Below are 23,732 nucleotides of genomic sequence, written 5' to 3' on the forward strand. Positions count from 1 at the left end.
CTCGGGAAAGAAAGTAATTTCATTTCCCAGTGCCCGTTCCCCTTGCAGCCAGGCTTTCGGAGGTCAGATTCCCCCAAACTGCAACAGAATAGGCAGTGGGGATCCCTGTTCAGTACCCCACAAGCGGTACCCGGTGTGTCTCTGTCTGGGAAACAAGGACTAGGAAGGGTCGGGCATCCCAGAGAGGAGGGGCCGGGTCAGTAAAGATACCCAGCTCCAAACCTCCTGCTCTCAGTGGAGCTCGAGCATCTCCACAAGAGCAGGCACTACAGGACTGCCATGCATCGCCCTACAAATTATTTGAGGCAGGAACCGTTGCTGGTTATTGCATAGTGAGGAAGCCTTCATCTTCATCCTCGTACACGTGTGCACACACGCACACCCTCTGCTGTCAGGTCAGACCCCTGCAGGTCACTCCTTGAGGCTAAAGCCTTGTTTATTTTTCCAGGAATTATCTGGACATCTTAAACATCAGAAAATCAAACAATTGCGGTTTTATAGTGGGCTGTACGTCACTTGTCCTGCAAACGTGTTTGTTGAAAGACAGGGAATAATGTGCGCAGAACAAGCCACAGCCTTTAGTCATCGTATTTCTGCTGGGAAACAACCTCTCTGCGAGGCGTTGTCCTCTCATCGCGCTGGCACACGGCACAGCCAGAGCCAGTGTCCCGGTGGGATAAACACGCTGTTGTTCCAAGGACACAACGAAGAAGCTGATTTTTAATACTCTTTTTTTTTTTTCTTTTTTTTTTTTTCCCCCCAAATGGGGTTATTTACAATGAGATTCGGGAGAAGCAATTCACACCAAAACAAACAAAACCTGAAATATTTTAAACCGTGTTTAAATGACTCTTGCGCTCATAAAACAGCCCCAGATAATGACGGACATTGCTGTACCAGAAAAAAAAAAAAAAAAGCCTTCCCCTCAGGTATTCAGCACTGAGAAAAGGTTGCAATAAATTCACTAGTGAGAAGGTAGATTAGCTCCAGGGGCCATTTTTGTCCTTATTTTGGATGTGGAGGTCGCTGCTGCCGCCAGCAGAGATTGTGGTCTGACCGGTGTCTGCTGAACTGCAGCCTCATCGCCAACACCAGGCTTGCAAAACCCACAGCTCTGGCTCCCCAGAACTGAGCTGCACTTGCTCAGGGCTGAGCACAAACCTGCCCCTGGTCCCTGGCTCTCACCGGAGGATGCTCTCACCGAGCTGCACGATGCGGCTGGCAGCACCGCTGGGCCTCGGGCGCAGCACCACTGCAGCACGAGGTAGGACCTGCTGCTGCTGTTGGGATTTTGGTGTTGGCCTTCACTTACCAAAGCGAAAATACAATTTTTTGTTTGTGAACCCACTGCTGATGCAGAGGGAGAGGCGCTCGCAGCAGAGCCGGGTTGCTGACTAGCACTCATTGCACTGGGAGCTCTTTGGCATCTTTTATGTCCTACCCGAGCCACCAGCCCCCACGGTGGGAGGGTGGGCGGTGGGGCTGCCAGCCCCCGGCATCTGCAGAGCTGTCGACAGCGGTATCAAAACTTCCCCATCTCACCCCAGCAATTGATTGCTGGCTCTGCCTTGTCAAACACTCTCTGCAGTCCCTGATGTGAAGAGACTGGGGAAGGTTTTTACTCTAAAACAGCTACCTGCGCACTGGTAGGATTGCAAAGGAAACAATTCTGAAGTCTATTCACATTTCAGCCTGCAATTCCATGTGGAAAGTTTTTCACAGAGCTTCAGCAAATTTTGCTGGAGTAGGAAATACTAAAGACAACCTAAAGCACAAGGAGGGGATTAAGTGTGATGTTCTTAAAAGAGGAAGAAATCCTGCACTTAAGGATGAGATTAAAAACAACTCTGTTAAACAAAATTATCTGAAACCTGAGAGGTTTTTGTCACTGAAATCCCAATTTAACTATTTTAATCAGCCTAACACACTGCCACAAAAAAATTTGGCTGTCTGGAGTCTGGCTCGAGGCTTCTGTAGCTTCAGTCTGCCTCTGCTTAAAAGCTGCTCAGGGCTAAGGGCACTTGCATTGCTCATTATGTTCTTCTAACAACAAAAGCAGAGAACAGCTGCGAAAAAGTGTCTTGTGTGGTCAATGGGGGAAGCAGGAGGAGGCAGAGAAGCAGGTCTTTGGCAGCTCTGGCGCTTAATGTGCTTTAGGCTGATTTTGAAGTTCTTCACAGAAATAATAACAATAAAAAAAGGTCTGCAAATCCCTAACCATCCATAGAAAACTCTTGCCCTCCCTTGTCTCTCTGCTCCCCTTGCAGTTCACGCTAAGGATGCTCTTCTCTGCCGGGTCACATCTCGGTGTCGGCGGGGCTGTGCTGCCTGGCAGAGTGGCTGTTCTTGGAGGACGCTTGGCCAGTCCCGTTCTCCTGAGTCCCACCGTTGAGGTTTGGCTTCTCCTGCGGCTCAGGTTGTTCTTGGGGGGGCATCATCAGCATCGTGTTTCCCTGGCTACCGTTTTCTGTGTAATATGGGTCTTCAGCCTAAACAGGTACATAAATAACAAAGGCAGAGTTAGGGAAGGGAAAGGGCTGACAGCAAGCGGCTTTGATTGCAGGCAGCGTCTTGGCTGCCTGCCTGCGCTTCCTGCACAGGAGGTACAAACAACTGCAGGCATGGGAACCTGCTCTCGCTGATGAGAAGGGGAACAGAGGGCCTGAACCATGCCGTGGCAAGATGAAGCAAGAAAACCAGCCAGGGACCGCATTTTTGTCTCCTAGACCTGAAAAGAGAAGCCGTCAGGTTTTGTTGTATTCTCATAACCAGGTTTTGGAGATGACTCTGCCTTGGGTTTGCAAAGCCACCCTGTGACAGATCACCTCTGCTTTCCGCCTTGGCCCAGTAAGAGCTGAGTGAAAGCTATGGAAATTACCTTCTTCTCTCCCTCTCCTTTCTTTCAGCCTGTGAATGCACACAGCTCACAGCAAGGTGCTAGCAGAAGTGCCGGACTGCACTCCAGCGCACGCAAAGATGTGCTGTGTGGCTTGTTACCGCTGTTGCTACAAGGAGCAGATGCCTTTGGAGGATCCAGAGCAATAGGAGAGCTGCCTCCACTCCCCACCACGGTAACACCCCATGTGTCAGACCGTGGCAGGTCTGATAGCAGTGCAACGGGCGCTGGTGGTCCCTGGCCGCGGGTGGTGATCCCTGCCGCAGCAGATAGCCCCACTCCTGCTTTGCTCAGCGGCATCCAGCACGCCTGGCAGGCTGCCAAGCTTCCCACCCCCCCGTCATTCTCTCAGCCCCTTTGCTGACACCCTGGTCCATGGCAGAGAGACGGGTGCACTGGACACGTTGCACCTAGAAACTGGATTGATGCTGCCATGCGTTTACATGGCCTTTCACTGGCTGCCAGCATCCAGGAGACGGTACTCGGAGGCAGCGGGCTCCAGAGCCCAGGCTATGATGTCCCTGCCGCTGACACGTGTGCTTGACTTCCCACCTGCATGTTTTGGGAGCATCCTTTCTGGCAATGAAACAACCTAATGGCTTCCCAGGACATGACTGTTCACGTGCCCACGATGGGGGAAGAGCATGGCCCGTCCTCACTTTACAGAGGGCTCACGTCCCCAAAAGTCACTGGTGGGGAAGAATCCTCAGCAGCCAGCCTGCCTGGAAAGGGGAAAATGGATATAGGAAATTTCTTTTTCTTTCTTGATATATTTTATTACCATCGGTTGTTAAGTGAGGGGAGAAATAGCCTTTATTACAGCATTGGTACAAGACAGACACGTAACTCAAATGCAGTGAATGGAAAGTTAAAGTGTGTCACTTTTAATGACAGATTCATAAGGTTTCGGTGTCTCTGGAGGGGTCTTGCTGGATGAGTTCTTGCTGCTGAGCAAAAAGAAGTGTTAGACCTAGAAGTACAAGCGAGAAAGGGGCGGTTTTCCCACAGCAGCAATCAGCTAAGAGTTAATTTTAGAAGGCAAGAGAGGTTTCCCTTCACCCTGCACAGTCTGGCCTGCCTGCTCCTGCCCTTTGCCGTGCCAGGGCTGAGCCAGCCCTGGGTCACATCATCCCATCGACCTGGGGACACACACAGGCTGGGGGTACCGAGCCGCAGGGTGCGGAGCAGCCCCCTTCTCTCCCACCCAGGCACCTCCCGGCTGCTCCAGCGCTGCCTGCGCTGCCGGGCTCCTCTACCTGCGGCTCTGCCACCTGTAAGCACTAACCAGCCTCTCTCCTGCCGGGCTCCAGCTCCGCCGCTTCATCAGGAAATATCCAGCCAAGCCCAGGAACGCCAGCATGAGTCCAGATGTGACCAAGGCAATCAGGGTCTTCTGCGAAAAGTCCTGGTGGTTCCTCACGGTCTCCAGTTTAAGGGATTTTATTCCAAACTGGAAAAAACACCAAAGAGAGCCGGGAGTCTGACAAACAGGAAACATGTGCATCTGCAGAACAGGCACCGGGCTTCAAACAATGCTGTTCTTCACCTCCCTGTTGAGCTTCACGTAAACAAAGCCGGGCTTTGCTACCCAAGCTCCTGAGCTTTGCACTCGCCCTGTGAGCTTGCACGTCCTCACGGTCCCATTTCCATCCTGGCACCTTCTGTGGCGCAGGGAAATTTTCTTCCTTAGACCAGATGCTCAGGCCCTGCTCTTAGATTTAGAGCGTGCATCTGCACGGCTGAAATATCTCCATGCACTGCTGTTGCAGCTCTGTTGGCTGCTATTTATATAGGCACCTGGAGCTCAGCTTTACAAGCCAATGGCAGCCTCACTGGCGTGTTGAGAGGAGGAATTAATTAATGTCAGTGTGGTACTTTGAAGAAGCAGAGTGCCAATTACATCCCAAGAGTTATTGTTGGGATCTGGGTCTTTTTAGAGAAGATACTGCAGAATTTTACAGTAACTATTTCAGCATTTCTGCCTTCGGTGGTTATGTTGGTCCTCTAGTTGCACTAGTTCACCACTGCCTTGCTGCAGGTCTGGGGGTTGGCTCCAGCCATCTCACGTGCCAACGCTCAACAAGCCCCTCCGAGAGGGAGGCAAGGTCAGGTCTCAGCCGGCTGCCCCAGCCTCAACTGCCCGTCTAAAAATCTCCTTTCTCCAGCCACTCAGGCCACCCATTTTTTTCCAGCTGAATTTGCTTAAGGAATTTACCTTTTCCCAGTGAGACTTCTGGAGCACATTTTGATCAGGATCTGCAAGGTTTAAAACGGGAGAGGCACATTACACGGAAGGTCACGCTGCACCCAACGTCAGCACGGAGGAGCCTGGCCACTGCTGAGCACGGAGGAGCGGTGAGCCCCTTCGCTGCTCTGCAGGCAACGCCACGGCTCCGTGGATCTAGCGAGGCCCCAGAAGAAAGAGCAGCAGCTGCAGGGAGAAGTCTCCTCCCTGGCTGTAACTGCGGATCTGTGCCCCACAGCCTCTCCCCACAGACAGCCCCCCTCCCCCATTGCCCACATTGCTCGTTACCCAGCGGTGTTAATGACAGCCAAAGGAATCGGCTCAACTGACCTCCCTTGCCGACAAGGATGAGGAGCATACAGTCACGGTCCACTTCAGATTTAGCGAGTTTTATCTGGCAGGGGGATGAGGATGGAACAGGGCGGGTTCTCTCTTCACATATTGCACTCCATAAGTCCGATCCCTTCGTCTCTAAAAAATGTTTCTGCAAAATTTTCATTAAAAACAAAAAACAGCCATTGAACCAACCAAACGGACTAGTTCACCTCAGCTACGCTGATGATACTACTGGTAGTGTTCCGCATTCACCCTTTGTGTTTCAGCGGCTCGGCTGTGCTGTGAGAAGCTGAGAAGCAACAAGCAGTGACAAGCGGTGCGGGGGTGTCAGACCTTCACCTCCCACCTCACTGCTGCTTGCAGCCCCCACACCAACACCTAGAAAATGGAGATGCTTCTTTCTTAAATTAATGACAATAAATTAAATAAAGATATCATTAGCAACTCTTGCAAATGGCATTTAAGCAAAGCTAAATTTAGGATCTGGATTGCATAGCGAGTCTCTCCAATTTTTGGACTGAAACAGCCGCCTGAAGAGCCCCATTGTTTCAGAGTCCCAGGCAGGGGCTGGGAAAGGAGGGAAATAACAAAGAAGCATTGAGCCTTCCTGTTTAGGAAATGTCTTCAATGTTTTTGCTAGGTCGCTGATCAAAGGCTAGGCAAAAAAATACAAATTTCTTACATTTTAGAGCTGAACTGACTCTGGGGTGGAAGAGGAAGAGGAGTGAGGAGCTGCAGCCTTTCCCTTCTGTGGGCCAATTTCTGTATCGGACAGGACAGCCTTTCTCCTCAGGTCTATTTTCAGCCACGGTCAGGCCTGGAGACAGAGCCCCCAGTCGCTACAAGACGTTATCGGCTTCCCTAACATCCTCCCAGCTGGGGACATCGTCTGAGCTGTGGCCTTGCCCACCCCCTTGAGACAGAGACCGGCTCCAGCTGACCTCCCCCCTGCCCCTACCCTCCACTTGCTCCCCGGGGGGCACCCACCAACGTGGGGCTGCCAGGGAGGAGAAAACCCTCTTGCCTTGCAGCGCTGTGCAGAGCCAGGCGGCTCAGCACCTTAGAATTGCCTCAGGATTGTGCTCGGATCGCCACATCCTCTTAGCATACAAAAATGCAGAAACTTATCCATGGGAGGATAACAAACAAATCATTTTCAGCTGTTTCTGCAGAGCTTGGCTTGGGGTGAGAAAGGCCAAGATGGAACAAGAGACCCAAGTGTGTATTTTCCTTTCTCTGCTGTGGAAAGAACTCATCGGAGTGTCAGAATTTCCCTTTGCAATTAGCAGCGCTGGGTGCCAGCTTATTGCTCATTTGCTTTGGGAAAGGCCAGCAGGAAAGTGAGACCCGGCACGGTCCCTCCTATCTGCTCTCCTCCCAGACACTCTTATCTGCTTCCCAGGTCCGGCGGCTGCTGAGCCTGAGCTGGTTTTTCCCACTCAGGGATGGCCGAAGCGGAGGTGGGGCGGGGGGTCTGCCGTGAGGTGCGAGCTCCCAGGAAAACACGGGTGGGAGTGGAGCAGTTTGACGCGTTTCACATGCAGCGAGGGTTAAGAGCGTGTGCAATTTACATACGACTCTATAGCGTATTCTATCAGTTACATATGCATCCATTTATGTGCTGCAGGTATGTAGTGCGGGCACGGTGTCCATAAACCCTGTGCCCAGGGGCTGCTGCCCACTGGATGGCATCTCTGATCAGAATCACTCCCTCCCGGAGGAGTTTCCATGTGGATTCTTGCTAAAGTGCAGTCCCTGTATACCGGAGCAAGTCTAAATACCATTTCATTGCAAATTTGCAGAGAAAAGGCAAGAAAGAATTCACTCATCCCAAGTGGCGGCAGCATGGCTGACCAGCAAAAATAAAATTAATCACTGTCAGTTTATACCCAGGGCATTGCCAAGTTGCCATCCCGCAAGATCCAGCACCATCTGCCCTCTGTGACAGGTTGTACCTCCAGTGTGAAAGGGGTCTTGCCTCCCACCCACAGCAGTGTCTCAGCTGGACCCTCTTCTGCTTTTATAAATGCCTCATTTTGGGGGCACAAGGCCGAGGGCAGTTACGGAGAGCCTGGGATTCCCTTAGGAGTCAGCGCAGATGGGGATGCTGCTCAGCCACCCGTGCTCCTTCACATGCCTTGATTTCTTTCCTAGGGCACTTGGCAAGACAAAAAAAGGTGCTCGCATTCCCAACAGGCAAGAGGAAGGAGAAGAACAAAGGAGATTTCCTGTTAAATGTGGCAGAGATACTTTAGAAGCTAAACTGACCCCAGAGCTTAATTATGAAAGAGGAGGCATTACGCAGCCAGGAGGCTGCATTTCCCCTTGGACTGCTGTGATCGTCCCTTTGGGATCCTCCTGGGACTGCTGTGATCATCCCTACCTCCATCAGTCTGGCACAGTTCAGATGCTCTGTCCTAGAGATAACCCAAACCAACCCCCCAGGCATGGTGGGTGACCCCATCGCTCCAAGCCAATCGCTCCAGGAACCTGCCCTTGGCTGTTTGCTTGCAGCCCCCCTCCTCCTGCATGTCCTCCCGCTTAGAGACACGTGGCCACACAGGGCTGCTACTCACACAAGTGTTGGACTCGTTGAGCTGCAAGCAGATGGCTGCAGTGTCACTCACTTCTTTGACATTGTGGCATGTGATGAGCTGGAAGGGAAAAAAGACAGTGGCAGGATCAGTGAACTGTCAGGGGGGTTGTGGGACAAATCCAGCCCCCTCGTGCTCCCACAGCCCACGGCGTCCATCTGTATCCTCACCTTGGAACTGTCCCTGGCTATCTGCAGTGACGTGGTGGCAGCCGAGATGAGAGGATGCTCTGAGCTGGCAGGAGAGCTCACCAGAGCTGCTGTGGACCCTGGGATTTCTGCTGTCATGCTGGGTTGTGTTGCTTGGCTCTTGGCGGTGGAGACCCCTCGGCTCGTGTGGTCCGGGTCCAGGGGGGTGCCTGGCAGCTGTGTGGGGGCTTGGCTGGGCTGTGGGCTCGTCTGCTTGCTGCTGAGCCCTGGGGCTGTGGGGCTGGCTGCCAGGGACCCGGCAGCAGCTTCAGTTTTGAAGAAATGCAATGAAAAGGATACGTGAGAAAAGCTTAAGTCCTCTAAAATCAATGCGTGGCATTGCGATGACTGAAGTATAATATTGATTTGTCATAGCCAGCAGTACCAGAACGTGTTATTGGCTGTATAAGAAACGCACATTAGACTTGCTTCAGTTACCTAATTGTTACATGCGCTTCATAATCTGCTTACAATGGGCTAATTTCCTGGGCACATGCTGCACCACAGCAAGGATGCCACTGCCCGGCCTCCCCTGCGTCACCTTCATCACCCCCTTGACACAGAGTCTTCATACAGATGCACTGATTTCAAACAGTGTAAGAGAAAGGCACCATCCACCTGGGCAAGTGTCCCTGCTTCAAAGCCCCTGAGAGCCGACATCTGGCCTGTCATCGGAAAGGCTGGCAGACATCTTATGGGTGTCATTTGCCGAGCAAAGAATCAGTATGTTAAGATAAAAGATGAAGGAGCACCTTGTCCTATCATCTCTTGGCTGTTTTGCAAAGGATGTGTCTAAGCCACCCATCCTGAAGACAGCAGTGGCAGGTTGGCCCAGGTGGGGTTTTTTGGACAGGATTAAAGCTTTCGACCATACTGTCAGGCTCCTTTTCAAGAGCACAACCCACGCACCAACCATGGGGTTTCTTAGGGCAAGCCTGTGCCCTTAATACATCTGATTATTAATGCAAATGCTACCAGGAGTCATGGGGGGCGTGATTACCAGACGTCTCTGCCATCGGCTCGGCACTGCTGGGGGCTCTGGGGGCTGTGGTGGCTGCCACGCTGCTGATGCCTTTCGTCTCCGTGGCCGTGGCTGTTGGTGTGGGGGTGTCTGTCGGGCTCCCAGAAGCGTTGCCTGGGGGCAGAAGAAGGTGTTAGGGGCTGCCTTCCTTCCCCCCATCCCCCATCCACCCCTGTGGGCAGGGCAGGGTTAGCTGCTTTCACCAATTTGCTTTCTTCTTGCCCCAAAGTGGCAGGCTGCCTCAGAGCTCATGTGGGAGAAGCTCAGAGCGCAAACATTTTGGCTGGGCGAGCACCAGACTTGGGTGCAGCCCTTGCAGAGGCTCCGGGGCTCTCGGGGTGGTGCTGGAGGAGGACAGGCTCGTTTCTGCCCTCATCCTTACCGATCCCTGGGCTTACCGAGGGATGCACAAAGCTCTGCACAAAGCTGGATTTTGTAGTAGTTTGGGTTTATAATCCTTGGAGGAAAGACTCAGGCCTTGGAAGAGATCACTTGTACAGCTTAGGAAAAATGAGTTGGATTTGCAGTTGCAGGCACAATCTCAAAGTAAATAGAAACATTCCCACTGGCTCGGGATCAGCCCTGACTCATGAGCAAAAACATCTTTGGAGGTAAAACAGAATGTTTGGAGAATGGTTTGCTGTTCTAACTTAAAGTTTATATATTGCTTCCTGGTATGTTACAAAGATGACACTTCCAGCTTTTCCTTCTGAAATGAACAATATGAGTCAGTGAAAATACATTTCTTCCCATTTCTTAACCTTTTCTATTCTTAAGACCTATTTCCACTCGTAAAAAACAGCTTCAGTCTCTACTCCAGGGCTGTTGCTGTTTAAGATTCTTATCCAGACACTAAAGAGAAAATCATACAAAATACGTTGTTTCATTTGTATTTCTGCCGAGGAGAGCCTGAGCTCCAAGAAAAGTTACTTCATCCCTCCAAAAACCCTCCGAGACGGAGCAGCACTGACAGATCCTGACCAGCCGCCCGGCGCCGGCACTAGGGCAGCACCCACGGCCCGATAAACATGCGTTTCGGTGTCGTGCACTTCGGGGTTGTCCTGGCAGGAATTTTTCTCCATTGGGATGTCAGTACTTTGCTGGATTGGGTCCAGGGAGCCTGGACGGTTTATGAAAAGCAAAGACCGAGATCGCTGCGGTTCGTATTGGCAGTGGGTGGGAGCAGGCAGGGCTGCTCGGCGGTGCCTGCAGCCGGTGGGTGGTTATACCGGAGGGTGCTGAGTGGGGACTGTGCCCCATCCTGCTCCATCCCATCCCGCCTCGGCTGGGCTGCAGCTGCTCAGGGCGTGGGAGCACCGGGGAGGCGGGGGCCCTGCCGAGGGCTCGGCGCAGGTGTCTGGAGCTGGGATCGAGATTTTGGCACGGCTTTTATTTAAGGGAGAAGTTTCTTCTCTCCAAGACAATTCAGTTCCAACTGGTTAAATCACCAAGTATTTCTGATGAATTTTAACAAATCAAAAGCAGGAGGCATGACTGCATGCCCAGAATAATGAGTAGCATGAAGTTAAATCCACGCTTTGCATATGGCTTTGTGTTTGCATGGACATTAGCAGGAAACTTTACATCAGTAGAACAATGTAGCACCTGGACTTGACCTCCCCAAGTGCCACAGCCACCCAAGTACCTCTGAACTATTCCAGATGTTTGTAAAGCACCAGAGGTATTTCTAATCAAAGTCTTTTCAACACTAAATACCATAAATTGAAGCCTGGATTATTGCTCAGTGTAATTTGTAAGAAGACCTGTCACATGGTATTTTTTTTTTCTTCCCTTTACTTGTAGCAAATGCAGGACTTTTATAGAAACCATAGCTAAGTTTTTTGAAACCTTAGGACTCATGAGATAAATAATGATCCAGACGTGGGCTGGATAATCCACATGGTGCTCAGCTAAAGTGGGTCATTCATTGCACTATACATTTTTACTGGCTTTGCTAAACTTTGTGAATTTGTTAGTATTAAGGGTTTGAGAGTTTAAGCCAAGCCATTTATTAACCTCAGAGAAATCTCCACCTGGTAGTGCTAGCACACGTAGAAGCAAGAGCACATAGATACATGAAAGCAAACTACTTCACAGTACCTACTGTATTTACCTGTCTAGCTTTTAAAAAGTGAATGCCTCTGGGTTTTAAAGCTGGTTTGTTAATGAGGCTTAGGAAGTGTCTCAGCTGGAATCAAAAAAGCAGCAATATAAATGTTAAAATAGTTGACTTGGTCCAACACTCATCCCTGAGCACTAAAGCAGGACCATAGAAGGCAAAACTCTGCAGTGGTGAGGGCTCAGGAAACAGGAGACAAGTTTCCACAGTTTCTGCCTTACTCTGCACCCACCACAAACGAAACACAGGGGTGGGTTTTTCCCTGCACATCCATCCCTGTGAGGTGGGGGGGGGGGGGGGGGGGCAATGCACAGGGGATTCCCCGACAGCACCTGCACCGCCTGTGCTGATACAGGAACCTCTTGGTAAAACTTTTGCTAACAGGGTGCCTACTCCAGTGCTCTGAGACAGAAACCCTCTCCCAGGGGAGTTTCTCAAACTCTTCCATGTGTTTGACAAAGTCTTTTTCCAGGCTCAGCTGGCGCTCTAGAACCTGCAAGGGCTGCGGCTGAGCTGCGGCAAAGCGCTGCGGTGAGCCAGCTCCGCGGTACTGCTGGCACCAATGGCTGCAGAAGAGGAGGGTAATGAACCATGGGACACGGAGCAGGAGGGTAAAGAACCACGGGACACGGAGCAGGAGGGTAAAGAACCATGGGACATGGAGCAGGAGGGTAAAGAACCATGGGACACGGAGCAGGAGGGTAAGGAACCACGGGACATGGAGCAGGAGGGTAAGGAACCACGGGACACGGAGCAGGAGGGTACAGAACCACGGGACACGGAGCAGGAGGGTAAAGAACCACAGGACATGGAGCAGGAGGATAAGGAGCCACGGGACATGGAGCAGGAGGGTAAGGAACCACGGGACATGGAGCAGGAGGGTAAAGAACCACAGGACATGGAGCAGGAGGGTAAAGAACCACGGGACGTGGAGCAGGAGGGTAAGGAACCACAGGACACGGAGCAGGAGGGTACAGAACCACAGGACACGGAGCAGGAGGGTAAGGAACCACGGGACACGGAGCTCTGAAGCTGCCGCCAGCCCAGGCTTCCAGCAGCAGCTCCTCGGAGGCTCAGCCTGCATTACTCATGCCTTTCCAGTTTTACTGCTCTCAGCCATGTGGCAGGAATTCAAGCGGGTGGAGCCCTCTTCCCTCTGGAAATATCTGATAAAAATCCCTCCCCTCCCCCTTTTCCTTCTCCCAGACAGGATATGGGTGTGGGGCCGCAGTCACGCAGGACGCCTGGGGCAGGGGGCTGCGGAGCCCCCTGAGCCGCCATCCCAAAGCCCAGCTGTGGGACCCCAAGGGTTCCCTTGGGGGGGGGTGGGGGTGTCTCCCACAGCTGGGTGCTGCTTGGGAGCCCAGCACCTTCCTGGGGAGCCAGGTTGCTCCTGGCCTGAGCAGTTACAGTGTGCAGCCCTCTAAAGAAAGTTAAAGTCAAGTGCCTGTGAGTTCTAATGCTCCTTTTTCATTCCTTGATTTTTAGAACTTTTCTAGGTCTTGCAAAAGGAATGAAGGAAAGAAAAAATGCTTTAAAATAACAAGAAAAGAGATTTTTTTAAAAAAAATCAAGTTTGGCAGAGATGAATAAGAAAGATGTAAAAAATAAAGATCAAATATTTTTTAAAAAAGTGTTTGTATTGGGTGCAAATAGAACGTATACTCCCATTTCCACGCAGATTCTGAGACAAGCAAGGGGCAGCTCCCCACGTGCTTTAGCAATACTCAGTGTTGCCACTGCAAACTGCTCGCAGCACCGTGCGCTGTGCAGGCAGGGGGTTCTCCAGCAGCCCCGAGCATCAGGCGCTCTGCAGCCCAGGGACAGGCACAGACCGCTCCCACACACAGTGCAACTCAGCGGTTCCCCAAAGGGTCAAGCAAAGCCCAGAACCGAGCATCCCTGAGAGGCTGGGCAAGGCTGCCCCTCGCTCTGGAGTCAGACTGGTTTGATACCTGGTACCCAGCCTCCATCCTCCCCACACGTGGCGTTTGTAGAAGACCTGCAGCTGGCCACCCATGGCGTGGGGGTTATTTTATCCCCCTGTAGAACTCCTGGCATAGCTGAAGGTGTCATGGGAGGCCAGTTGTCCCACCCTCGGCAGTGCTACCATGAGCCAACCCAAGTAACTCCCCCCCCAAATTGGGATTTCCATCCTGAGTTGGTCAGCTGCAGCCTTCACTTAATTCACTGGGACTCCCCGAAGGGGTGGGAGCATGCAGGGCCCCCCAGGTGAGCTCCCTAGTTTTTCTCTGCTGTGCCCAGCAGCTACATTGAACAGAAATAAACCTCCTCTACTCTCCAGCAAGTGCTAATAAAGCACCGTAATATCCTGCAGAAACATGGACCATGCTGGCAAAAGGAATGACACTTTGCAGCATTAAATCCCCCGTCACCCAGTGTCTTTGTCTTTACAAAGGCATAGGTTTTTATCACTTTTCTATCATTTTTGCTTTGTACTACAAGGAACTCAGGTTTCGCATTTCAGGTAAACACTTTTGTCTTACACCCTGGCTCACTGCTCACTTCAGCCCAACCAGACAGTCCTGAATTTTATTTCTCTCAAATCAAATTGGCTTTTTCCTTCCTGTAGAATTAACATAGACTGGAGGGTCAGGCGCAACCGCTCGGGTGAGCGATATACCTTGGCAGCAAAGGGAACATGAAAGGAGCACCGTGAAACGCAAGAACAAAACACAGCAAATTCTTTCAATAGATCTAGTTGCTCACATTCATGTGAGTAAGGGAAAATTACATTTGAGGAGACACCCGCACGTTCCTGGCTCCTGTCCCAGCACACAATGCAGCACAGAGCACTGCTTCACTTTTTTTTTTTTTTTTTTTTTTTTTTTTTTTTTTTTGTCCCTTTTTATTACTTTACGGTTGTTGGGTTCAGGACAAGAATGGTAATATTTCCCTAAAATATAACCCTTTAAAAAGTACTACCTAGAGAAAATCTCTGTATTATTATTCACTTTTTCATATGATGAATATTTGAAGAGCTCAAATAGGAGTTTTTAATATTTATGGAGATTCATTTGATTTGCAGAAAATGCTTAGTTCCTACCACAAAACAAAAGTAAAGCTAATTTACACCAGCGCAGACTGAGAAATTACTTGAACCGCGGCTGCACTCTACAGCTTTCCATGCTGCATTTGCATCCCCTTGTGTTACCTGTAAAATTATGAGGAGCTCTTACACCCTGATTCCTCTCTTTTACAAACCACCAGCATTTTCTGTTTGCAGCACATCGCTGTGAATGTGTTGGCCAGGATGCCTGATGCAGTGCCGTCCTGTAAATTGTCACCACAGCGTTCTTTATGTGAAATTGCAATCTCCGCCAAGCGCCCACTAAAATACATCCCCCCGAGCTGCTCTTTCAGAAGTCACAAAGAGTTGCCCCATGCACTAGTCTCACACTGCTCTACTGCTCAGTGTTTGTAACCCTGGTATTTTCTGCAGTCGATACTCACCGGACAACTCCACAACACAGAACGCAATCCAGAAAAGCTGCTTCCACTTCATTATTCTTAAACTTCCCAAGAACAGCATTCTTGCTCGCAGCTCCCACTAAAACTGGCTGTGACAGCTCTTGGGCTTTCAGTCCTGCAGCAGCTCTGAGCTCATGTAGCTTGGGTTTAGTTCAAGCCTTTGAGATCACTCGGTGGTGGGGTGGGTTTCTCTTCAGGGGTTGTGCTTATGGTTCAAGACTGCGAGGTGGAGTTTCTCTGATTTGATTTCAGTTTTATACCGGTTCATGGCAACCTCACTATCACTTAGGTAATTTTCTCCTCCCCACTTTCCTGCCAGGGCTTCAAAACAAACAAAAGAGCAGTCCTCTCCCCAGCAAAGGATCCCAAAGCCTCCCTGGGCTTAACTCTTTCCTGAGAGCTGCTGGCTTTCCCGTTAAAGCAAAGGCAGGGATACAATGTGCTCCAGCTGGAAGGAAGGATTACAGTGGAGCATGTTGCTAAACTTCCCTCAAAGCAAAGTAAACACCATCTGATGAGAGCAGAGAAGTGGAGGAACCCCAGGTCCAGCCGGTGACCCCCGTGCACGGTCCCAGGGCTGGGCTGTGGCAGTGCCGTGGAGAGGGGGGACTTGGAAAACTGACTTCGGAATCAGAAATTTTCTCAGCAAATTAAGCAAGGAACTCAAGGATGCAAAATCATCACTGACCTGAAGAGAAGCAACTCCATTAGCTTCACTAAATTGACTTCAGTTAAACAGAGAGCACCAACGAAACGGTTTAGAGAAGGTCTGGGGGAGAAAAAGCCCACCGGCAAAAACTTCTGCATAAAACCTGGAGCAGAAGAGGGACTGGAGACTAATAACTTCCTGGAGCTCATTTCCATTAATAATGCATTATAGAAATATTAAAAACTTGCATAGAAATATTGACTTCAGTTTTATTACTGGGGTCAACTCTAGCAAGTGGAAATGGTTGACCCTGGCTCTCGGGTTCTCCCTGCGCTGCAGGCACATGTGGGACCAGCTCTGGAACCAGCAGGACGAGGGATGCTCTGCAGCCGGCAGCAAACGGGGCCGAGTCAATGCATCCTACCATAGCTTTAAAGAAACATAAGTATCTCCAAAAGTAATGATATAAAAAAAAATATACATTTTTAAAAAAAGAACCAACCTGAAAAGAATTTGGTGTTTTCATTTCTTGATTTTTATGTCTGGGGACACCAAAGTCAACAGAGTGTCCTAGTAATAATTTTGGCTTTGGGGGATAAAAAGAAAGACATGTTCACTTGGGAAACTAATCTCTAATTAAGTCTGAATTCTTCCTTTCCTTTTACAGCTAAATGATGTGGTCACTAAAGGAGTTCTTGCTAAGAGGAAAAGAAAAATGAGGTGGCCAGGAAAATAGCTGTGGAAGGAAGGAGAATGAAGCAGTTGTTCAATGTATTATCTTTTTGTGGATGCCCCCATGACACTTGTACAGTCCCATGGCTACAGGCAGAAAAGGATTAAAAGACAGAAGGACAGGGTACCATACACTGAAACCCCCAAATAGCATTTCCAGTACACACATTTATCAGTGTAACAAAATTCCAGTAGCTTTTGTTTTTAGCATCAGACATGAATTGGACAAGATGATGTTTAAAGGTCCCTTCAACTCAAATTCTACGACAGGAAAATGGCTCTTGGAAGGAAACACCTGCAGCTCAGTAATGTGCTCCAACGTCTATATAAAGTTTTCTATTATGTTCAGTAATCTATTACTGAACGACAGAGCTGTACAACTCCATTAAAGACCAAAACATCCTGGTAAAATGAGGTCTACAACACGGTATAAAACCAGTGTGTGGACACAGCCCGGCTGTCTCCAACAGCTCCCACCAGGCGTTTTCTCTTTTTCCCTCTCTTAAGTGCACACACACATTGGGAATCACTTGGTTCAGTACTGAACACAGGTTTGCATGCATATCAGTTTAGAAAATATATTCACATTTGAAATGAGAAAAGCAGAGTGAGACAATGGTCCTATTTAAATAACAGACTTTTTTTGTGAAAAGTGAGAATTTGGGTCGAATAACAGAACTAAAAATAAAAAGTTGAAATTGTAAAGTATCAGCCACTAGGGAGGCAGAAGACCATCTGGTGCGGACCAACATCCCATCACACTGAAAAGCATCAAGAAAAGCTGCCGAGCTGCCTCTGGTGGGACAGGGCTCGGGACCGCTCTTGTACAGCGAAGGCAAAAATCTTCCAAATGCTTTGAAATGTTATTTTGGTACTAAAGAGGAGCAAACTGTAGGAAAGGAGTAAAACAGACCAGCACGTGCCGAGCACCCTGTTTGCACAGGGGTTGCAGGGGAGCTCTGGGCCGCCAGCTGGTGCAGCCCCATGGTGGGTCACGACCGGTGGCCGGTCATCCTGTGCCCCCCAGTCCCCCCCGCCCCCACCGGGGGCTCTCCCCTCCACACTGCCAGGTTTCCTGCCATTCTCCTCCAGCACTGTGCCGGGCTCCTGAATGGAAGAAACCAACAGAATCATCCAGGTTTGGCTGCCGGTTTTATTTCACCTTTCAAAATCAGACTAAAAATAGAGTGTTGCACCACAAACAGATGACGATGGCTGCCAGACCCGAGCATGGAAAGCTTGTGGGTTTGGTTTCCAGTGGAAGTCAGGCTGTGATTAACTGCCATTCCCCGTGTCAAAGACATAGGGTTTCATTAATGCTTATGCCCACTGGGTGCACCGAGTATGTCAGCCCATGCCTTAGAACTCACCTTAGGAAGTGATGCGGCTAAGCATGGCACAACAGGGAAATATAACATATCCTCAAATGAAGAACTTAAAAAAACCCAAATCAGTTACTTATTAAGACTCTTTGATTTTGATTGAAATTCTTTGATTGAAAGCACTGTCTGCAGAGGATTTTGGAAGAGAGACCTAGAGATGCTTCCACCTGTCCAACCACTCTGCTTGTGGATCCTCAGCCATTCCCCTAGCGCGGGCACCGCCGTGCTGCCCGTTGGGGGACGCGTGGTGGAGGGTGGTGGCACTGGGACCCTGCCTGCCTCTGGTACAGCACCGCCAGCTGCGGGGCTTAAACCGGGCTGAGCCAGGCTCAGCAGGAGCAGGTTGGGCTTGGCTGGCTCGTGCCCATTCGCAGTCATGTTTCAGAGACGCTGGTGAGCTCCTCGGTGGGGGGTGTGTGTAAGCGAGCACACACCTCCAAGCATATTCCAAATATTTGGAACATCCAGCTGTAACCAGGCCCTGCAGTTATTTCCATCTGTTTATTTAATGAGCGGAAGATAACACCTTTTCTCATTGATAACGCTCCCCATTTAAACCTCCGTTTAAAGCATGTTGCAAATGAATACTGTAGAATTACTTCCTCCTTTCAGACCCCTAAATTTTTTTTATAGTTAAAAATTTAAAGACTAAAATAGGAAAAATGCACTTGACTTATCTCGAAGCAGCCTGTATCAGCTGTATAAGGTTAACAGCGCCTGAGCCAATTTCAACTAAGCATTTACAGGATCGAGCATCCAAATTTCAAACAGCACGGTGATGAAGACTTGTTCACATAGACTGGGAATTTGTCCAAGTATTTAAGGGTGATTTAATTTAATTGTGAATGATGCAATAGACATATGGCTAGGAAGTTATATGCCAGGAAACATGTTTTCTATAAGTATTTTAGCAGGCAGATGGCATACAATAGTTTTGGTGTAGTCATTTCCTCACCTCTTAAAAGTTGCTATTTTGGACAGATGAAACAATTAGATTCCCACCATCCTCCCAAGACACCAGCACTGCTGACCCAGAGGATGTGCAACTTTAAGAGGACTATTTCTGTACAAATCCCATTGAATCTATCAAACCGCACGCTCACCTATCCGTTGCCACCCAAGAGTTTCAAAGCATTTTAACTTTCCCACTTAAATGGAAAGCGAGCGAGTATTAATGCTTCACAGCACTCCCACCCCACGAGCGAGAACAGAAGCACGAGGAAGCACTTGGAGCAATGCCACACCGCAACTACATCCCAAAAGCCAAAAGTTTTGCATCTTAATCCTCAGCCTTAGCAACCAAACCACACCACCTCCCCGACAGCCCAGTGCTTCCTGGAAATTACAGCTGATCTCCTACGTCCACCACGCTCAGGCCTCCAAAGAACTGCTGCAGGACAGCCGGCTCTCGGGAGCGGTGCGAGCATCCCTGCATCCCTGTATGGGGCGCGACTGCTGGAGCAGGGTATGAAGCTACAAACAAAATGGTATTGGAGTGAAGCCCGGGTTGTTGTTTCTCCTAGTGAAGCTTCTAAGGTGCTGTTGGAATCTTTCTCTCCTTTGTGAAAATTGACTCCTTTGTGTTAATAGGAAGCATGGGACCAAATCCTGACTGGGGCTGAGCAAGGGGAACTCTTGTCCACTGCTAATGCAAGACAACAAGCTCTGGGCTCTGAGCAGACTGCTCCTGAGGAATGCACTAATTGTGACTCATCTAAGAAAGGGCAAAGAGCTCAAAAGCTTCCCTAATATTATCACCCTTATCGTGATTTCCTTAAAGAACTTGTCATCTATGTGCTTTATTGTGTTTGGTTTTGCACATTATTATATTTATATTGTAACTCTGGGGGCAGGAAATGCTTCCTTTATTAGTGTTTCAGAAACTACATCCTGTGACTTCTATCAAGGCATCCTTCGCGAGAAGGCTGTTCTTCAGAGATAATCTGCCTCAGTTTCTACATCAGAGCTTCTCCGAAGCCGTCTGCTTCTCCCAGCCCTGGAGGAGCCCCTGACCCCCAAAAAGACACCCCTGCGTGTGCCCTGGGCCCTTACAGAAGGATGCTGGATGAGACCCCTCTTGCCCTCACCTTCACCTACAACTTTAAATGAAGGTTCCCCCTCTCCTCTCTTCTTTGTAACCTCCAAGGAAAACTTCCTGCTTCAGCAAGAAGCACACAACTTGTCTGGGCTCTTAAATCTACTTCCAAACTGAGTGCACAGAGCCTTTAATAACCACCATTTCGGAAAGAGCGCTGCCTTTCTACACCACTGTTTACCTAGGTGTTTGTATTCTTTTTCTAAGTCTTATTTAAATATAGTACTCAGAATTAAAGACCAAATATATGTATATATATTTTAATTTGGGCAAAGTCTTGCCTCTTCACAATCCTTGCAACTGCATTTAACAGGTGCCTTGCTATTTATTACCCACTTGCACAGCTACTGCTCGTTCATTTACACACAGCAGAGTCATTCCTCAGAGAGAGACAGCTGAAAAAGAACCAAGAATATCAGACTTCTGATCTGTAGATCATATATTTTCTTTTAAAAAGCTTTTGGAAATCTTAAAAAAAAAAAAAAAAAAAAAGATTCATGGTTGTTGCAACTGTAACGTACTGTTAATAAAAGTGGTATATTAAAACAAATTGCACAGTATGATTATTCCACTAAAATCAATATCTTCAAATAATAAAGCAAATATGAAGCATACACATGACTACATTCAAGCAAACCATATGGTGGATAGATTGCTGAACAGTTTTATGCCTTAAACTTTTACTTCAAGATTGTTGGTTCAAATCTAATCAAGGCTATGCTCATTTACTACCTTCTGTCTGTTCAGCGCTTTGTAAGATATTACCAGGTCTTTAATCTAGTTTTAAGGGGCAGGCTACAATGTAAATCAAGTCACTTAAGCATTTTTCCATGAAACTGTTCCCCAGATGCATATTTTCCGCAGGAATACCAGAGGTTGAACGAGTCAGAAGGAATCGCCTTGAACAAGGCGAGAATCAGCAAAACCAGAAGCCTACAAAAGGCAGCAGCTTTTCAAAGTTGCAGGAAGAGAGCTCTGCGTGTGGAGAGGGAAACTCTGGCACAGGATGGGCAAAGAGCCAGAAGATGCTCGGCCAGAGCTGCCGGTGTGACCTGGAAACAGTTTGCAGCGCACGGAACATCGCAGGCAGGAAACTGCTCCAACCACCCCAGCGCCAGAGCTAAATAAAAACCTTTTGTTGTCTTTGACATGAACTCCTCCTGGCTTTGTGATGGAAACAAAAAGATCCACGGAGATGGTATCTCGCCACTGACCGGACAGGGACAGCGATGTCGGAGAGCTGTGCAGCATCAGCGCATCGCACCCTCCCTTCGTGAGAAAGGGGCCAGCGGCTAGGGAGCCGGCCGGTGTCAGGGGGGGCAAGAGAAGCCAGCAACAGCCATGAAACCTGGCTGAAAACTCTTTCCAGATAGTGCTTTGGGCAGCGCGAGGGACCTGGCTGTCCCCGAGGTCATGACAACACCTTGCAAAGAGCAAATAACCTAATAACGCACCTCTCCAGCATGGGGCCGTATCACCGCCTGCCTGCGCGAGGGGCGGGCGGGCACGCAGAGGTCTGGGTTTGGGTAGCTGCGATCAGTGGGCTGAAGGGATGACACAGCCTCAAGAGCCGCTTTTTAGTTTTTTTGGAGAGAGGCACGTTTGCTTGACGATACAAAGATTGACAAGTAGCTGCAGCAACGTAAGAAAAGGAGCAGGAGAGGCCAGAGATGGACTAGTCATACTCCTGTTACTGCCCGTCACTACTTCTGCACGGCATGAGTCTCATTAACCTGGCTGATCTCATTGACTGCTTTTCACCGCTGCACCGTCCAAAGTACTTAACTATAACAAACAGCAGCACCACAAAACACCAATAAAAATCATTAAAGCATAAGTCTCGTAATTTAGTACAAAGATTAGCTTCTCCATCCAGATCTGCAGACTGCTGATTACAATTTATTTTTCCCATTTATGGATGTCATAGGAACATGCAAGTTGGATTCATTGCTTGGGCTTTCCATCCATCACCAGGATGCAGCAAGTCCATCTCGTGGATACACCAAGTGAACGGTACTTGAGATATACGAGATGCTTGATTTACAATTCAATTCCAAATAAATGCTATTTACATTACTGTTTTAATTTTCTTAGTAAATTTAATTAAATTTAAATTCAATTCATTAAAATCACTATTAATTTTAAACGTATTGAAATTATAGAATCGTAGAATCGTTTAGGTTGAAAAAGGCCTTGAAGATCGAGTCCAACTGTTAACACAACACTGCCAAGGCCACCACTAACCTGTGTCCCCAAGTGCCATGTCTACATGTCTTTTAAGTACTTTTAGGGATGGCGACTCCACCACGCCGCTGCACAGCCCGTTCCAACGCCTGACAGTGCTGCCGGTGAAGCATCTTTCATTTTGGTTGCTCTGATACGTTTCGCTCGCTACATTTGCAAATTTACTTGCAAAAATACAGCCGCCCCAGGGCTGCCCTGCTTATCCCACGGCGCTACGCGGCACGGCGCGCGCGGGGACTGCGGGAAGCGCGGCCGGCTCCTGCCGAGCATCGCCTCTGCTCCCGCGGGGCTGCGCGGGGCTGCGCGGGGCGGGAGCGAGGGGCGGGAGCGCAGGGCTGCGCGGAGCAGCGCGGGGGCGGGAGCGCGGAGCGGGAGCGCAGGGCTGCGCGGAGCAGCGCGGGGGCGGGAGCGCGGAGCGGGAGCGCGGGGCTGCGCGGAGCAGCGCGGGGGCGGGAGCGCGGAGCGGGAGCGCGGGGCTGCGCGGAGCAGCGCGGGGGCGGGAGCGAGGGGCGGGAGCGCAGGGCTGCGCGGAGCAGCGCGGGGCTGCGCGGAGCACGGGAGCGGGGCAGCAGCACGGAGCAGGAGCGCGGAGCAGCGCGGATGAGCAGAGCCCCTCGGCACCGCCCCCCCTCTGCGCAGCCGCGCTGGCGGCCCAGGGGCTGCAGCCGCAGGTGTGAGTAGCCGCTCCCGGTAGGTGCAGGAGGCGGTGGTGCAGCCGCACTGCCCGGGTGAGGGGAAACCCGCACCCAAAGCCGGCGTTACCCCCTGTCCGGGGAGCGCTCCAGCTGTAACTGATGTGACATACAGCCTGAAAACTCTGGTGGTATCTCTGAGAGAGAAACCCAAACGGTAATCAGGAAATAAAGGAATGGCTTTTACTCTGAGTAAACAGCAGGTTAGTGCCAGGTGTTAGGGAAGCATCGGATGAGATGTAAAACTCAGCAGTGGCAGCGCTGAAAGGCATCTTTAAAAGCACCAGGGGAAAAAACCTGGAAGGGGCTCTCAGCTCCACCCTGGCCATCACTGATAATGAATTGCTGCTGTTTTCTGCGGGGAAATGAGGTCCCAGGGGTAGAGTCTCCCTCTTTCAAAGGAGGGTTTGCTCAGGTACACAGAGGAGCATCCTCAGTCATTACCAACTCCTGCTGCTACTAACCCGCTGCACTGGGAACTGGCATGGTCCACATTCAAAATATCCTTTTGCTTTGATTTTGAAGTCGTGTCCTTGGTCTTAGAGTGATAAATAAAATGAAATAGAAATCGAAGAGCCACTTCTTTACTTGTCTCCTGAAGAGAAGGATGCAACAGCAAAACTATTTCAACTGCAGAGCTAGATGACCTGAAAAAATGACAGGGCTCTGCTAACAGTTATGAGCACACAGCTAAATTCAGACACCACTTATTTATTGATGTGTTTGTACAATAGGAGTGGCTGAGAAGGCTGCAGACTCCCAGGTACGTTCTGATGGCACATAATAAGCACAGACAACACAGACCTACAGTGAATAATAGAACAAAAAGCTTCCAGTATCGCTGAAAATCAAAGCGCATATGCAATCAGACACTATCCAGTTAAGCCTCCTGGGAAGGGGAGCGAGGGGCATCTTACAAGCCTGGCTCTTGCCATGAAGGAGGCAGGTATTGCAGGAGAGTTGCATTAAAATATAAACATCCAACAGCATTAGAGTTTAAAATTATAGTGCTATTTTACCATACAAATTGCAGTGTATCTCATATAA

At 49.6% G+C, this 23,732-nt stretch overlaps 1 protein-coding gene across 4 annotated transcripts; it reads right to left on the reverse strand.

Annotated features, from left to right (window-relative positions):
* Positions 1–826: 826 nt before the first annotated feature.
* Positions 827–22,327, reverse strand: CD34 (CD34 molecule). 4 transcript variants are annotated; one of them, XM_080367919.1, is made up of 8 exons: positions 14,874–22,326; positions 9,260–9,394; positions 8,242–8,525; positions 8,054–8,131; positions 5,472–5,625; positions 5,112–5,152; positions 4,182–4,346; positions 827–2,489 (listed from the first exon to the last, which is right to left on the reverse strand). In XM_080367919.1, exons 1-8 carry the CDS (start codon positions 14,950–14,952, stop codon positions 2,298–2,300), a joined length of 1,128 nt encoding a protein of 375 aa, XP_080224045.1. In that variant the 5' UTR covers positions 14,953–22,326; the 3' UTR covers positions 827–2,297. The 4 variants fall into 4 exon arrangements, with proteins under 4 accessions (XP_080224045.1, XP_080224047.1, XP_080224046.1 ...); XM_080367921.1 differs by lacking the exon at positions 827–2,489 and adding an exon at positions 3,684–3,840 and having other exon boundaries at positions 14,874–22,327; XM_080367920.1 differs by lacking the exon at positions 827–2,489 and adding an exon at positions 3,684–3,843 and having other exon boundaries at positions 14,874–22,327.
* Between the last annotated feature and the right edge of the window lie 1,405 nt (positions 22,328–23,732).

This window comes from Falco punctatus (assembly GCF_963210335.1).
Source record: "Falco punctatus genome assembly, chromosome: 17".
Lineage (NCBI taxonomy): Eukaryota > Metazoa > Chordata > Aves > Falconiformes > Falconidae > Falco > Falco punctatus.

Bases quoted from the DNA above. Each gene is read 5' to 3' on its own strand.
- CD34 (XM_080367919.1), bottom strand. From the start codon at position 14,952: ATGCTGTTCTTGGGAAGTTTAAGAATAATGAAGTGGAAGCAGCTTTTC. The intron at 9,395-14,873 runs GTGAGTATCGAC...TTCTGCCCCCAG, and splicing joins CTGTGTTGTGGAGTTGTCCG to GCAACGCTTCTGGGAGCCCG. The intron at 5,153-5,471 runs GTCAGTTGAGCC...TAAACCTTGCAG, and splicing joins CATCCTTGTCGGCAAGGGAG to ATCCTGATCAAAATGTGCTC.